Source organism: Pinus tabuliformis, chromosome 5_1 (assembly GCF_031772625.1).
Source record: "Pinus tabuliformis cultivar Carrire ecotype Pingquan chromosome 5_1, CPIR1, whole genome shotgun sequence".
NCBI lineage: Eukaryota > Viridiplantae > Streptophyta > Pinopsida > Pinales > Pinaceae > Pinus > Pinus tabuliformis.
In genome coordinates, this window is record NC_142305.1 from 175,958,221 (window position 1) to 175,972,866 (window position 14,646).

General features: G+C 37.8%; 1 protein-coding gene across 2 annotated transcripts in view; it reads left to right on the forward strand.

Moving 5' to 3' along the window:
- LOC149163989 (LEAF RUST 10 DISEASE-RESISTANCE LOCUS RECEPTOR-LIKE PROTEIN KINASE-like 2.4) overlaps positions 1–6,662 on the forward strand; it is a 157,765-nt gene extending 151,103 nt beyond the window's left edge. The window contains exons 1-3 of one of the 2 annotated variants that reach the window (XM_089431918.1): positions 4,128–5,061; positions 5,153–5,197; positions 5,272–6,662. In XM_089431918.1, the coding sequence (XP_089288044.1) occupies positions 4,254–5,061; positions 5,153–5,197; positions 5,272–6,548 (2,130 nt within the window). In that variant the 5' untranslated portion in view covers positions 4,128–4,253 and the 3' untranslated portion in view covers positions 6,549–6,662. Of the gene's footprint in view, positions 1–4,127; positions 5,062–5,152; positions 5,198–5,271 lie in introns of those variants that run through there. The other variant, XM_089431919.1, reaches the window with a different exon arrangement.
- The last annotated feature ends 7,984 nt before the right edge of the window (positions 6,663–14,646 follow it).

A 14,646-nucleotide genomic window follows, 5' to 3' on the forward strand; every position in this document is an offset into this window, starting at 1 on the left:
CAGCCCAATTCTTCCAAGTTCTTTCACTTTCAGCTTTGAATTCAATTAACAGAATGCCTCCTAAAGGAAAAGAAGTTACAGATCCCCCAAATCCTCTAATTCATCCACAAGTTGAATTCTATCATACTCCCCTGATCGACAGAGACTGTAAAATCAGTGAGTCTTTGTCTGAATTTGATTTGTTTGAAATCTACTTCTGGATGGATGATCAATTAGTTGATCAAACAGATGAAATAGGACTTTGGGACTCCCACCTTCCTCATTACATTTTCCCTCAGATACACAGAGCACCTGAGTTTGTCAGGAAATTCCATGAATCCTATGACCCCATTCAAAGAGCTATAATCTCACCTACAAGAGAAATTGTGTGCTCCATCAATGCTCAGTCCATTGAATAGATGTTGCAGACCCCAACTATTGCAGAAACCCATCCTTTACTCATGAAAGCCTAAAAAAAGCCTATCAAAAGCTATATTTCACTAAAAGAGCTCAAACTCTAGAAATTTTCCTAGCCATAGATAACCCTTTTCCTAAAAGAAACCCTCCCTATGATTCATCCATATTCCTAGATAGAACCAAACAAATTACCACCATTCTTTCTTATCTTCTTGGTTACAATTATGATCAATATGTAAATGAAGCCATCATTGGTTTCTTATCTATCTTTTATGTTGGTTCCAAACCCACTATTCGTTATAACTTTAGCCAATTTCTAGCTGTGGCCATTCATGAACAATTTGTCTAGTTTAATACTGAAGAGGTAATTAAGTATGCTTCAATACTTGTATATCTTTTAATATATTTTCAGGGAGACAAGTTTCCATTCACCTTGCAGAAGCTAGATGAAGAAGGAAACTAGCAATCAGTGATCTTTTGAACTTTGATGCGAATGAAGGAGAAGGAAGAATTTACATATAAACAATTCATAGAATTGTTTATTCATCCAGCCATTAATCATATGAGCAGCACTCCAGTACCAAGAATAGGTGATGAAATTGTGAAAGTGTTCCAGCTGGTTGCTCAAGACACAACAAGAGATTGGTATCTTTACCAAAATTATACAAAGATCAGAGTCTATGGTTGTGAGCTTCCACCCTACAAGCTTCCTAAGTACCTCCCTATCGGAATTTTTGAATTAGAATATATTAGGCAAAGGTTAAATGTAGATGAAATACATTTTGTGGCTGCAAAGAAGAAATCAAAATTCAAGCTAAAGGCTCAGGTTGGTCCATTCATCTGTAATACTAGAGCAGCATGAGAAGAAGCAGACAGGTTATTTAAGAAAATGAAGTTTGGCCTCAGCTTCACCTGGTCTTATGATCCAATGGGAGTGATTTCTAGGCTCAGGGTTGAAAATAAATTCATTGCATAACATCATACTACCAGGCCTGAAATAGAGCATTACAAAAATAAGTCATAGTGGAAGGAGAACACCATTCAAGAAGCTAAAGAACATGCAGTCTCTACTTCCAATGTACAAACTCCGCTTGCACAGGAAAAGACAACTAAATGAGGGAGGGAAGAACAGTCATCCCATACAACTGAAGCATCAAGTCAAGGTTTTAGAATTGTACATAGAAAGAAGAGTCCTAGGCTCTCCTCGAAGGTCAGTGCAACTATTGAGTTACAAAAAACAACATTTGATGGACTTAGAGAAACCTCTATTTTCACACAGTCTGGTGGATAGACTATTCATTCTCCCACTCATTCCACCACATCTCATGAACAACAGGAGATTCTAACCCATGAAGGCAGTCAGAAAGATAAAGAAGATGAAATTTTTCATGTCTTCAATGAAATTAAGAAGAAGAATGAGGAGTTAAAGTTAAATATTTATACTCAATTCTGGAAACATTCTTCAAGTTCTAAAGCTAGGTTTCTTTCAGTCTTTGACTCTAAGAAAGGTAAAATGCAGATGCCTTTCTTACAAGCTCAGATTCCACAGCCCAGGACTGCTGCACATTACCATAAGCAAACCTCCTTTGAATTTGATGTGAAATATGTACATCTAATTGACCAAATTCAGATGCACAAACAGATTGGCCAAATGATTACTTCTACTTTAACTAACACTGCCATGAGTCTGTAAAAAATGCAGGTTACCTTGGCTAATACACAATCGCAGCTTAAGCTTGAGAAAGTTTCCTCATTGGCCAAAGACACCAAGATCAAAGCTTTGGAAGATCTGGTGTTGACGATGGTGTTAGGTTCCTATACCAATAGGAGTCATAATTTTTGAATGACTAATATTAAAACTTGTAATATGTACATACCTTTTCTTTCTGCAAATGTTTTCCATATTGATAAATTAAAAAAATGTAAAGAGGGTTGGTGAGCACCAGTATTGCAGCAATAATGTGGCAACTCTTGGGCTACCTACTTTACTCTTATCAACCCGGTAGTTTGTAACAAACTTGGAAGCGTCGGTGCTATATGCACAAGTACTAGTTCTCACTGCAGATTGTCACTTGGTCAGCTGGCACGAGATCACTAGGAGCTCAAGACAACTTCTATGGATTCTAGAAGAGGCTCTATATGTGATGGAAGGAAAGAAATATTACTCTACAGATGCTATTCTAACTGCAAAAAGGAGAAAGACTGAAATGTAAAGCAAACCTAGTAAACCCTAATTAACCAATTAATTCTACTTTTGCAGAAAGCACTATGAAAACCATGAAAGGAATGCCATTACCTACTCAAGGAAGTAAACAAAATCTAACTATTATATTTCTAGAAGTAAACAAGCAAAGGACATATTTTTGGTTTTTTATGTATTTTTATGTGAAATTGACATGCATGTAATTTATTGTGTGTGAATGTGGCAGCGAATAGGTGGTGTCAGAGGGTGGTTGTGGTACTTGAGATGATGTAGGATGGTGTGGATGGGTCCTAGGAGGTCTTAAGTGGCCTTCTAGAGGCTTTTCCCACACTCGTCCTTCAAAAGAAAGCCTACCATGAAGAAGTAGTCAAGGTAATCACCCATCAATATATTATATAAGAAGAGTCAAAATGTTTATTATTAAAATGGAAAATATCTTCCTAAATCAAGGTAGGAATACATAATCCTAAAATAAAAGCATATTTAAATAAACAAATCACGTCAAGTCAATCGTCCATAATATAGTATGGAGGAAGAGTCAAACTATGTATTATTCAAAAATAAAAATTTATCCCTAAATCAAAGCATTCCTACTCTATAGAAATCAGAATGTATATAACTAAACAACATATTCCTAAACTAATAACAACTAATAACATATTTAAAAAATCAGGTCAAATCAATCATCTATCAACATATTATAAGAAATTTTAGAATATATATTATAAAAATATATATTAAATAAAAAAATATTAAAAGTAAATCAAAGTGAGACAATTAACCATTAATTTCAAATAGAGAAGTAAAAATGACTATTATCCAAAGATGAAAGACTAATATTCACTAATCAAGCCAAGTCAATCATTTATGCGCGTCACATATAAAAACTAAATATTTATTCTTAAATAATATATCTCTAAATAAAATATATGAGAAAGAAATTCGACCATCCGATATCCCTTCGGAAATTGTGGCTATGCATCTGTCGATTGCTTAGACAATCACACCATTCATCTTTCCGTGTACAGTTATTTTGACGCCACCGTTGTATTCTATGGGAGAGTAATTGGAAATATCACGGAATCGTCCTACCATACTCGAACCCTCCATTTTTGTGTCTAACCATTTTTTATAAAAAGTTTATATTTAAAACAATTCAATTGACATTAAACTTTAATCTGAAATAACTAGAATAAAAAATGACTTTTTAACACAAAAGAATATTCTTTTATTTTTTTAATTTTTTATTATTAAAGATACCCTTATTGTAAAATGTCATCATATATATTAAAAGAACAATGAAGCTAAGTCAATCATGGAGGATTGAGAGTGTGCCCTTGTTGTAGTAATGTGTTCATATATACTAAAAGACCAATGAAGCTAAGTCAATCATGCAGGATTGAGAATGTGTACTGGTAAAAATAAAATAGTTCAACCGGCTTACTTCATTGGCCGTTCGAGCCAGACTTCAAGTCAAGGCAGACAATCCATCCATATATTTCCTTTTCTTTTTCCCTCATCTTATTATTTAGGCACACAATCCGTCCATAGAATTTGTTTTATATTTCCGAAAACAATAGTCCCTTTGCAATTCTCTCTGCACACTAACAAGATCATCTTCCATCATTCTTGGATTTTCTCTCGGCCTGGCAAAATGAGCTCCTGCCGCGCAATCCTCATACCTATTGTCCTTATTATTACTACGCTTGCATTATTGTATTCGTTCCACATCCTCCCCTATCTCTCCACTGATCAGCTGGATTATCCATCTTATAAAGACTGCGCTCCTTCTACTTGTGGAAATTCGACCATCCGATATCCCTTCGGAAATTGTGGCTATGCATCTGTTGATTGCTTACACAATCAGACCATTCATCTTTCCATGTACAGTTATGGCACCGCCACTGTATTGTATGGGAGAGTAATTGGAAATATCACGGAATCGTCCTACCATACTCGAACCCTCCAAATCGCCCAAGATATCACGGCTTACCCATACTCTTCCTTTTCCGATCCCTCAATCTTCAACGTTTCTCAGGGATACACGGTGGGAACAATTCTTAATTGTACGCAAGAAATCCAGGACATCAGCAAAAACCTTACGCGGCTCGATTGGGGAGAAACGGACGGCCACTGCTTCTTCTATAATGGTTCAATGGTTGCTTTAATAGATGAGCTCTGTAGTACACCCAAGGAGGTCTTGTGTAGTAATTGCAGTGGGTATTCTGTAGTCGTTCCAACGGATAGGAACTACAACATTAGCGGTGATAAGAATTTGGAACAACTCAACCAAAGAGGAGTCCAAATTACATGGAGTATACCCGAAACTTGTCTTTCATGTAGCGCCACTGGAGGAACATGTTATTATCATCAGGACGATTATTTCACCACATTTGAGGAATTCAATTATGGTGATTATTGCATTTGCCCTCATGGTTTGTACCACCGTAATTGCTCTGAAGGTGAGCAATCTCCAAAACTTGTTTTTATTAAGCTTATTGATCGTTCTGTTTCCTTATCTTACTCCGCTGTTTCTGTTTCGTTTCCCTGCAGGGGGTCACCCTCAAGGTTATATGCTATCTGTACGAGTTACGGCAGGTAAACTTCTTAGCCTTAAACCCGATCTATTCATTAGTCATGATTATCTTTTAATTTTTCAACAATATTTCCAGGGATATTTTTTGGACTGTGTGCTCTGTTCAGCATAGTGGTGGTTTCTTGCATAGTGCTCCGTCGCCAATTTTGTTGTACCAGGACTGCCACTGAGGAACAGAGCATTCGAGCGTTTATGGACCCCGTCGCCTCTGGAACCCCCTCAGTTGAGAATTTTTTAAATTATTATTCCTCACAAGCGCCCATCAGATATTCTTATACTCAGATTATGAGTTACACAAACAACATGGCGGAAAAGCTTGGTAAAGGAGGTTTTGGAACAGTTTATAAAGGAGAACTTCCCACTGGGCGTGGGATAGCTGTCAAGATTTTGGACGAATCCAAACAGAGTGAGCAGCAGTTTATAGCCGAAGTGGCAACAGTGGGGACGACCTGTCACGTTAACCTGGTGCGCCTCTTGGGTTATTGTTCCCAGGGACCCGTGAAAGCTTTGGTGTATGAATATATGGTGAATGGTTCCCTTGACAAATATATCCATGGAGGCCGTCATGACGAGTTGAGCTGGAAACAACTATATTCAATTGCACTTGGCACAGCTCGCGGTATTGGATACCTACATGATGAGTGCAGAAATCGCATCTTGCATTTTGATATAAAGCCTCACAATGTTCTGCTTGATGCCACTTTTTGCCCAAAAGTTGCAGATTTTGGTTTAGCCCAAATAACCAATAGAGAAGAAAGCCACATCTCTGTTGCTAACAGAGGAACACTAGGTTACTCTGCCCCAGAGATGTGGTCTAGGATGTATGGAGTTGTTACTGATAGATCTGATGTTTACAGTTATGGGATGTTGGTGATGGAGATGGTGGGGGCGAGAAAGAATCTTGATCTTCAAAATAAAGAGGGTGCATCAAGCAAATTCTTCTACCCAGAGTGGGCTTTCAAGCAAGTGGAGAAAGGTCAGTTTGAGAATTTGAGAGAAGGAAACATGTCAGAGGAAGAGCGGGGCATAGCAAAAAGGTTAAGTTTAGTTGGGCTGTGGTGCATACAGTTCAATGCAGCTCGTCGTCCTCCAATGAGCAAAATCATCCACATGCTCGAAGGAGGGGCAGACATTACCATTCCACCATATCCATTCCCCGTTGACTCACCGACGATACAAATGCAGCAGTGTGCTTCCGACCCGTCTTCCTCGACCACTCCATATCCACTCCCTGTTGATCCACCGATGACAGCTATGCAATACCATGACTCCGTCGAGCCATCTTCTTCAGCAACTTATTCTTTGGAGGTTGAAAAGAAAAACACCAACAGTACTGACGCTGCCCAAACGTGAAACCTCCAGATAGTTTCAGATAATGTAACATACATTATATTTCTTTTCTCTTTTTCTTGAGACACTTTAACTGATTCTCAAGGCTACTTTAATGTAACAGGTGTTCAAGTTATCAGCTTCAAATATGATTGTATTGCTTTTCAATTTCAGAGAAATGAAATTGTTATGTTATTATTTGTAATTCAATTAAAGTTATTTATTACATTTATTTGTAGGTTAAGATTTTAATATAATATTAAGTTTTTATATTAGTGAAATTGTATTCCATATTTTAATATTTAATTGAATAGGCAAAAGATGCAGTCTGTCTCGACCTTTTCGCTATATGCTTTTGCTTTTATTTTATATTAACTATGTTTTCATAAAGTAATGCTGCATGGTTACATAAGAAGAATTATTGTTAAACCCCTTTATGCTCTGGGTTCTATTGTCTTTCTAGCCCTCACACAATTTCAAAGTTTGTTTATGTCCTTATCTTCTCATGCCTTCTTGTTATCCATTTTTGGAATTGACAAAATGTTTTGTTTCTTGGTATATCAGTGTTCTCCTACTTTCTATGCCATTAGGTATGATTTTATTGATTTTTCTGTACTTACTTTAGGCATTTCTTGACGCAGGGGTTTACCCACAGTATGCATATACAAATGCATAATCACATTCTCCCCAGGAATTTAACTCTCTAAGGAGTCAAATCTTCAACCATTAATGGTTAAGACCTCTTTAACCCAACATAGCCTAACTCTTAGGCAAAATCCACATATCAGGAATTAAATCAACCCTCAAGCCTTCATTAACCCTTTTATTAAAGCCTTCCTCAAATGTCTCTTATCCCAACTTTTAAAACCCTTCATAACCTCTATAAAACCCTTAAGCCCTCACATTAAACCTTCATCTTATAAACTTTGGTCATAACTCAACTTAACCGTAAAACCCTTCTATCGACGCTTTAATTCTTTCTAATTCTCTTATAAGAGAATACACGTAAAAACATGCTCCAACATAGCTTTTTCGCCAAACATAAGCCTTTGCACATTTTCCAAGGATTGCCTTTATCGCAATCGCTCATCACAAGTTACTATGGTCATACCACATATATACTCTGAACACCTCTCCGACTCCGATATGTGATTATCAGAGCAGTTAAACGACACTTAAGCCTTAAAAGACTCAGCCCATGCACTTTATAGAATACAAAGGAAATACTCTAAATTTCCACTCCGAACCATATAAGCGGATCTCAAAATTTATACGTCCGCACTTATATTTATCGTCGAGTCCGCCATGCTTTCGCTACACTGCACCTCCTCTGATTCTCGATCACCGATGCCTCTCATCTATTGCATCTCCGATCAGCCTCATCGCTCATCGGTGATATTGCAATATCGCTGTCGGCTATCGCTATCGCTCCATCCCTTTGCTCCTAACCTTTTCGTGATATTCAATTACACCTCAACCGCCGATCAAGCTCATAATCCAATGGTTGGCGATTAATCGCATGATCGCAATCACTTATTCCCCTCGGCCATCCGACAACACTTGAAAGGTTTCCACCAATGCGATACTCCTCTGTCTCCTCTGTGATTGGATATGGTCCATTGATCTTAAAGATCCAACGGTTCCACATCTTATCTTGGTTTTCGTCATTTCTTCAATGTTTATCGTGGTTCTTGTGGTTTTCTTTGGGTTCTGATCCCTTGGCTGTTTCACTGCACACTTCCTCCTGAACTTTAGCTTTGATCCTTCTAATGGATTCAATGTTCCATTATGCTCCTCCATCTCTTCTTCTCCTCTGCGGGTTTTTCTCGACTCTGCCTACACATATTTGTATTATGCAAATCTCTCATAACACATAATTCATCATCTAACACACAAAATACACATTTATACAGATTTGAATCAATCTCTGGATCTATAAACATAAACAACGATTACATAATGAAATCTCTGTCTCTCAGGTTTGATTCTTCTTTACAATGGTCTTTGTTTCCTCATCTACCCATAGGCTTACAATCACACTCTCCTTGGCTGGCTGGCTGGCTAGCTAACCTCTCCAACCTTTCTCTCTTTTTCTTTTCAATACATCATTAGTAGTTTCTTTACAGTTGAGGAATTATTCCTCAGTTACTTTTCAATTGTTCAACATTTTCTTCAAACTAATTCCTAATTAATCCTAATCCTCTCATGTTCTCCTACTTTTGAGAACATTTACAAATATGTCTCACAATATCTACTTAATTCCTATTCTCATTAAATTCACTCAAAGGCTTAAATATTCACATTAATTCAATACTTAGGAAACCAACTTCCTTAAAACACAAGACCCCCTATGTCTACTAAAATACAATGATATTGTTGGGCTGAATGCTCCTGCATCAGACTCCCAAGGTAGAAAATAATCATGATCTCCTGATCATGTGTCTTCATATGTTGTTAGAAAAAAACCTCCAGGGTCCCAAACTTTAGTTTGCAACCACCCAAATGCTTTGCTCCTTTGTTGTTGCTGCATGTCTCCTATGTTTTTCTTTATCTTTCTCTCCTTTTCAATTAGGTTCATACTCTGATTGATCATCCTTCCTGCTGTCATCAACGTTCTCCCTTTGGCTTGTTTCATCATCAGTTGCCACAATTCTTCAATTTCTTTTTCCAACACATCTTTGGGTTGGTCCATACTCTGCCACTTACTTTTTCTTCTTTCTCTTTGTTTCAGGTTGTTGCTGCTATCCACCAACTCTTCAATCTGATGTTCTTCTTCTTGAAGTTGTCGAATGCTATCACTTACTCTTACTCTTCCTCTCATTCTTACTTGTTCTATTATTCTTGCTACCTCCCTTTCATCCTTACCCTCTATCAAGATTATCTCTGTCTGTACTAAATCCTGACTTTCCAGCATTCTCTCTAGCAATTGAACATCTTTGTTCCATGGATTAAATTCTTCCATAGAATCTTCTTCTTTCATTTTCATTTGGCTGCTCATCTGTGCCAAATTTCTTCCAGCATCTGCAACTATACCTGCACTCATAAAATAATTATTAAAATAGAAAACATAAGGCCTCAGTGCCTCTTCTTCCTTTGGCAACACATCAGTATGCTGCTCTGAATTCTCAGCAGAATTCACGAGACTGTGAGCTAGTCTCTCTTCCACATCTTCTGCTCCAATTATGTCTTCTTGTCTTTGTTCACTGTAGTGAACTTCTTCATTCTCATTCAGTTCTGATTTTATAATCTGAACTCTTATCTTTTGGTCTTCTAGCCTTTCTTCCAAAAGACTTAACTCATGCCACAAATTTTCCATCTCACTAGGAATTTCTCCCAAACGTTTTATACAGTCCTCACTATCTTCTTCTTTATCACAAGCATAACTTAATGGTGACACTATTTCTTCATTTGAAAGAGAGTCATCATCATAATTTTCTTGGAAACTTTCAGCTTCATTCAAGATAATTCCATAGGATGGTTTGTCTTCTGCAATACCTGCATTCACACACAACTTGTCAATTTTAAACCCACAAGATTTTATGATCTCGTTTGACAATTCAATCATCAAATCCTCCTGTTGTTCGAAATCCTCTATATGAGTCAACAAATATTCATTGGTCTTCTTCTCAGCCTCTTCAAGCCCCCCACTTGGTTGCTTGATATCCTTCTCTACTTCTTCTTTTAGAACATAATTTAGATTTTGCCTATCTTCTTCCTTGTTTATGACAATATCATAAAATCATCCTTCTTCATGTGTTCCACTTGCAACTATACACAATTTATCAGATTTAAAATCATGTGACCTTTTTGATCTCACTTGAAGTTTCAACCTTCAAGTCTTCATCTTCACCCAGAACTTCACCCTCTTCTAGTTCACAAATAGATTCTTCATTTTCCAACTCAGCCTCTCTGAGTTCTTCCACCTGCCACTTTACTTTCTTATGTTGTTGTCTTCCATGTAGCTTAGACCACTTCACTGCCTTTTTCCTCAAGGCCCAACCTTGTCTTTGTTTTTCCTCAAGTATCATCCTCAATACATTGAGTTGTTCTTTTATCTCTGCAATTTCCTTATCAATCTCCTCTTGACTCATCCTCTTTCCATTTGCCTTGGAAACCTCTTTCTTCATCTTTCTTCTACTGTGGTCTTCCTCAGAACCTCTGCTATAACTATCAGTAGTCATCTTCTTCTCAACATCTATAAGTTCCTCATTCATTCACTATGAGTTGTATTAAAGCCTCCGCAACAACAAGTCCTCCTTGTTGCAACCTACCTCACCAAGATTTCCTCTGTACTTGGTATTTTGGTAAGTACTTAGTTCTCTATCTCTGGAACCTCCTTTGAGCACTTCTCTCTACTCCTTCTAGGCTTCAACTCACTTGCATCTTTTTAGAACACAACTGTCTCTTGTATTACAATCACAATGAAATACTTGGTTCTGACCACCTCTTCTTTCATTTAGAAAGTCTTACCACCTTCTTTCATCCCTTAGCAATTTTACCCACATCCTCTATGGAATTTCCTTTGTGAGATGCAACAATACCTCTGCAGTAACAAGTCTCCTCCCTGCTACATATGCCACACTAAGCTTCTCTGCTCTTAGCTCAGTCTGTTAGCATTTCTCTGGTTCTTTCCTCTTGAGCCAATTTAGCACTCCTCACTCTAGATTGCTACAACCTGCTCGCCTTCTTATGCTGTTACCTGTGTATTAGTGTAAAAACACACATTCTCCAATCTTCAAATCAATTTAAAACAAAACATGTCATCTCACCTTCAATATCTCTGCATGATCTTGTTCCACCATTCTCCTGTACTTTGAATGGATTGTTCACTGTCTTCTTGCATCTGCAAATTCTTCTACACATCACCTTCTGTGTGCTTACTGTTTTTCAGATTAAAATCTGATCTCTGTTGCCTACATAAACATCTTAAAACATAACTCTGTTCTAAGTTTTCTCAAAGAGCTTTAACTTGCTCTGATAACAATTGACACAGGGTTACCCTTGCTTTACCCATAGTATGCATATACAAATGCATAATCACATTTGCCCTAGGAATTTAACTCTCTAAGGAGTCAAATCTTCAACCATCAGTGGTTAAGGCCCCTTTATCAATTTTAATGCTGAATGATTTGCTAAAACCCAACATAGCCTAACTCTTAGGAAAAATCTACACATCGGGAATTAAATCAACCCTCAAGCCTTCATTAACCCTTTTATTAAAGCCTTCCTCAAATATTTCTTATTGGGACTTTTAAAACCCTTCATGACCTTTATAAAACCCTTAAGCCCTCACATTAAACCTTCATCTTATAAACTTTGGTTATAACTAGACTTAACCATAAAACCCTTCTATCGACGCTTTAATCCTTTGTAATTCTCTTATAAGAGAATACACATAATAACATGCACCAACATACCTTTTTCGCCAAACATAAGCCTTTGCACATTTTCCAAGGATTGCCTTTATCGCAATCACTCATCGCAAGTTACTGTGGCCATACCACATATACACTCTTAACGCCTCTCTATCTCTGATATGCGATTATCGGAAGCGATTAAAAAATACTTAAGCCTTAAAATACATGGCCAATGCACTTTATTGAATACAAAGGAAATACACTAAAGTTCTGCTCCAAACCATATAAGTGGATCTCAAAATTTATACGTCCTCACTTATATTTATTGTCGGGTCCGCCATGCTTCTACTGCGTTGCTCCTCCTCGGATTCCCGATCATCGATGCCTCCAATCTATCGCATCTCTGATCATCCCGATCCCTGATTGGCCTCATCGCTCATCGGCGATATCGCAATATCGCTGTCGACTATTGCAATCACTTCGTCCCTCTACTCCTAACTTTTGTGATATGCGATTACACCTAAACCATCGATCAGGCTCGTAATCCGATGGTTAACGCTTAATCGCATGATCATAATTGCTTATTCCCTTTGGCCATCCAACAACACTTGAAGGGTTTCCGTCGATACGATATTCCTCTGTCTCCTTTGCGATTGGATCTGGTCCATTGATCTTAAAGATCCAATGGTTGTTGTTCAAAGATACTTCATTCTTTTGTCCACCTATTTACTTGGTTTTCACCATTTCTTCAATGTTTATCGTGGTTCTTGGGGTTTTCTTCGGGTTCTGATCCCTTGGCTGTTTCACTACACACTTCCTCCTGAGATTTGGCTTTTATCCTTCTAATGGATTCAATGATCCATTACGCTGCTATGTCTCTTCTTCTCCTCTGTGGATTTTTCTCGACTCTGCTTGCACATATTTGTATTACACAAATCTCTGATAACACATAATTCATCATCTAACACATGAAATACACATTTATATAGATTTGAATCAATCTTTGGATCTATAAACATAAACAATGATTACAGAATGAAATCTTTGTCTCTCAGGCCTGATTCTTCTTTACAGTGGCCTCTGTTTCCTCATCTACCTGTAGGCTTACAATCATACTCTCCCTAGCTGGCTAGCTAACCTCTCTAACCTTTCTCTTTTCTTCTTTTCAATACATCATTAGAAGTTTCTTTATAGTTGAGGCACTGTTCCTCAGTAACTTTTCAGTTGTTCAATAATTTCTTCAAACTAATTCCTAACTAATCCTAATCCTCTCATGTTCTCCTACATTTGAGAACATTTACAAATATGTCTCACAATATCTAATTAATTCCTATTCTCATTAAAATCACTGAAAGGCCTAAATATTCACATTAATTCAATACTTAGGAAACCAACTTCCTTAAAACACAACACCCCCCATGTCTACTAAAATACAATGATATTGTTGGTCTGAATGCTCCTGCATCATTTCTTCTTCATATCCCTCCGATGGGTCTATATCATATACATTTTCTTTTTTTTCGATAAGTAAGAGTAGGACCTTCTATTAATCAAGCCAATGATACATAATTTACATGTTTCCACACCAACTCTGTGAAAGTGCAACAAGCAGCTGGTTAGGCCCAAACCCAAGCCATGCCCCCAAGACCAGGAGAAGCCCGAAAAGGCAAACCAGGGATTACAACCAAACACTCTTGACAAAAGTAAGCAGTAAACAAAAAAGAAACTTCCAAGCACAAAAGGAACCCTGACCTTCCTGGAAGACTGGACCATGAACCTGAAGTTTACAAAGATGCCTCGAAAGAACCATCAAGGGTCCTCGAGAATACCACCAAAGCTTAGCTAAAAAAACTAGTAAGCTTAAAGTGCCACCGACCAACTGATTCACATGGGCCCTACAAAAAAACCTGTCAAGCACAGACCCAAAGAAAACTTTAGGCCAACTTTTTAAAACTTTTTCGAATCCAAGACTCCACACTGACTTGCACGATCAATCTACACCATTGATAACCCAACATGGATCCAATGGTCTACGCTAATATCGGGTGGTCAAAAAGTGTGAGGAATAACTGCCCGATGAGGGCGGTATTCTCTCACCTTTCGTTGCTACGTGTCATACTTGGAATGGAATCGGAGCCTTGCCCAAAAAAACTAGAAACCATATGAACCCCGTTTGATAAACCACTAATGTGTTTTGGCATGAAACTCTTGCGGGCTATCTTGCGCGCACTTTCGCCTCGTGTTGGCCATTGAACAGGTGCAACAAACGATTCTTGTTCCTTCCTCCTAGATTCTCTGTCTACTGAACCATTTTGATTCATCCTGTTAGTCCATAGCTCCATATCTTTGTCCACCTGACAGAGATAATCTTCCAACAATTTTCCTGGAGGTAACAACTCCCAAATAAATTGAGAGTCCCTAGCCATATTGGTAACTCCTTCGTTCGCCAAACGATCTGCTAACATGTTAGCTTTCCTTTTCACATGAACAAAGCGAACAATTTTTAAGGTTTGCAGGTGGGAGTGGATGTGGTGAAAGACCTGCAAAAGTCTCCAATTCTTCGAAACTTTTTCTGGAGAAGTACCATTACAAATTTTCTTGGCAGCTTTGATAATTAATTCCGAATCTGCTTCAATGATAACATTATGAGAATTTGATTCCAACAGGATTTCCAAGCACTGCTCTAATGCCATGAGCTCCGCCATGTTATTGGTGGCTTTTCCCAGATGGCCATGGAAGATCATCTTTATCTGACCCTGTTCATC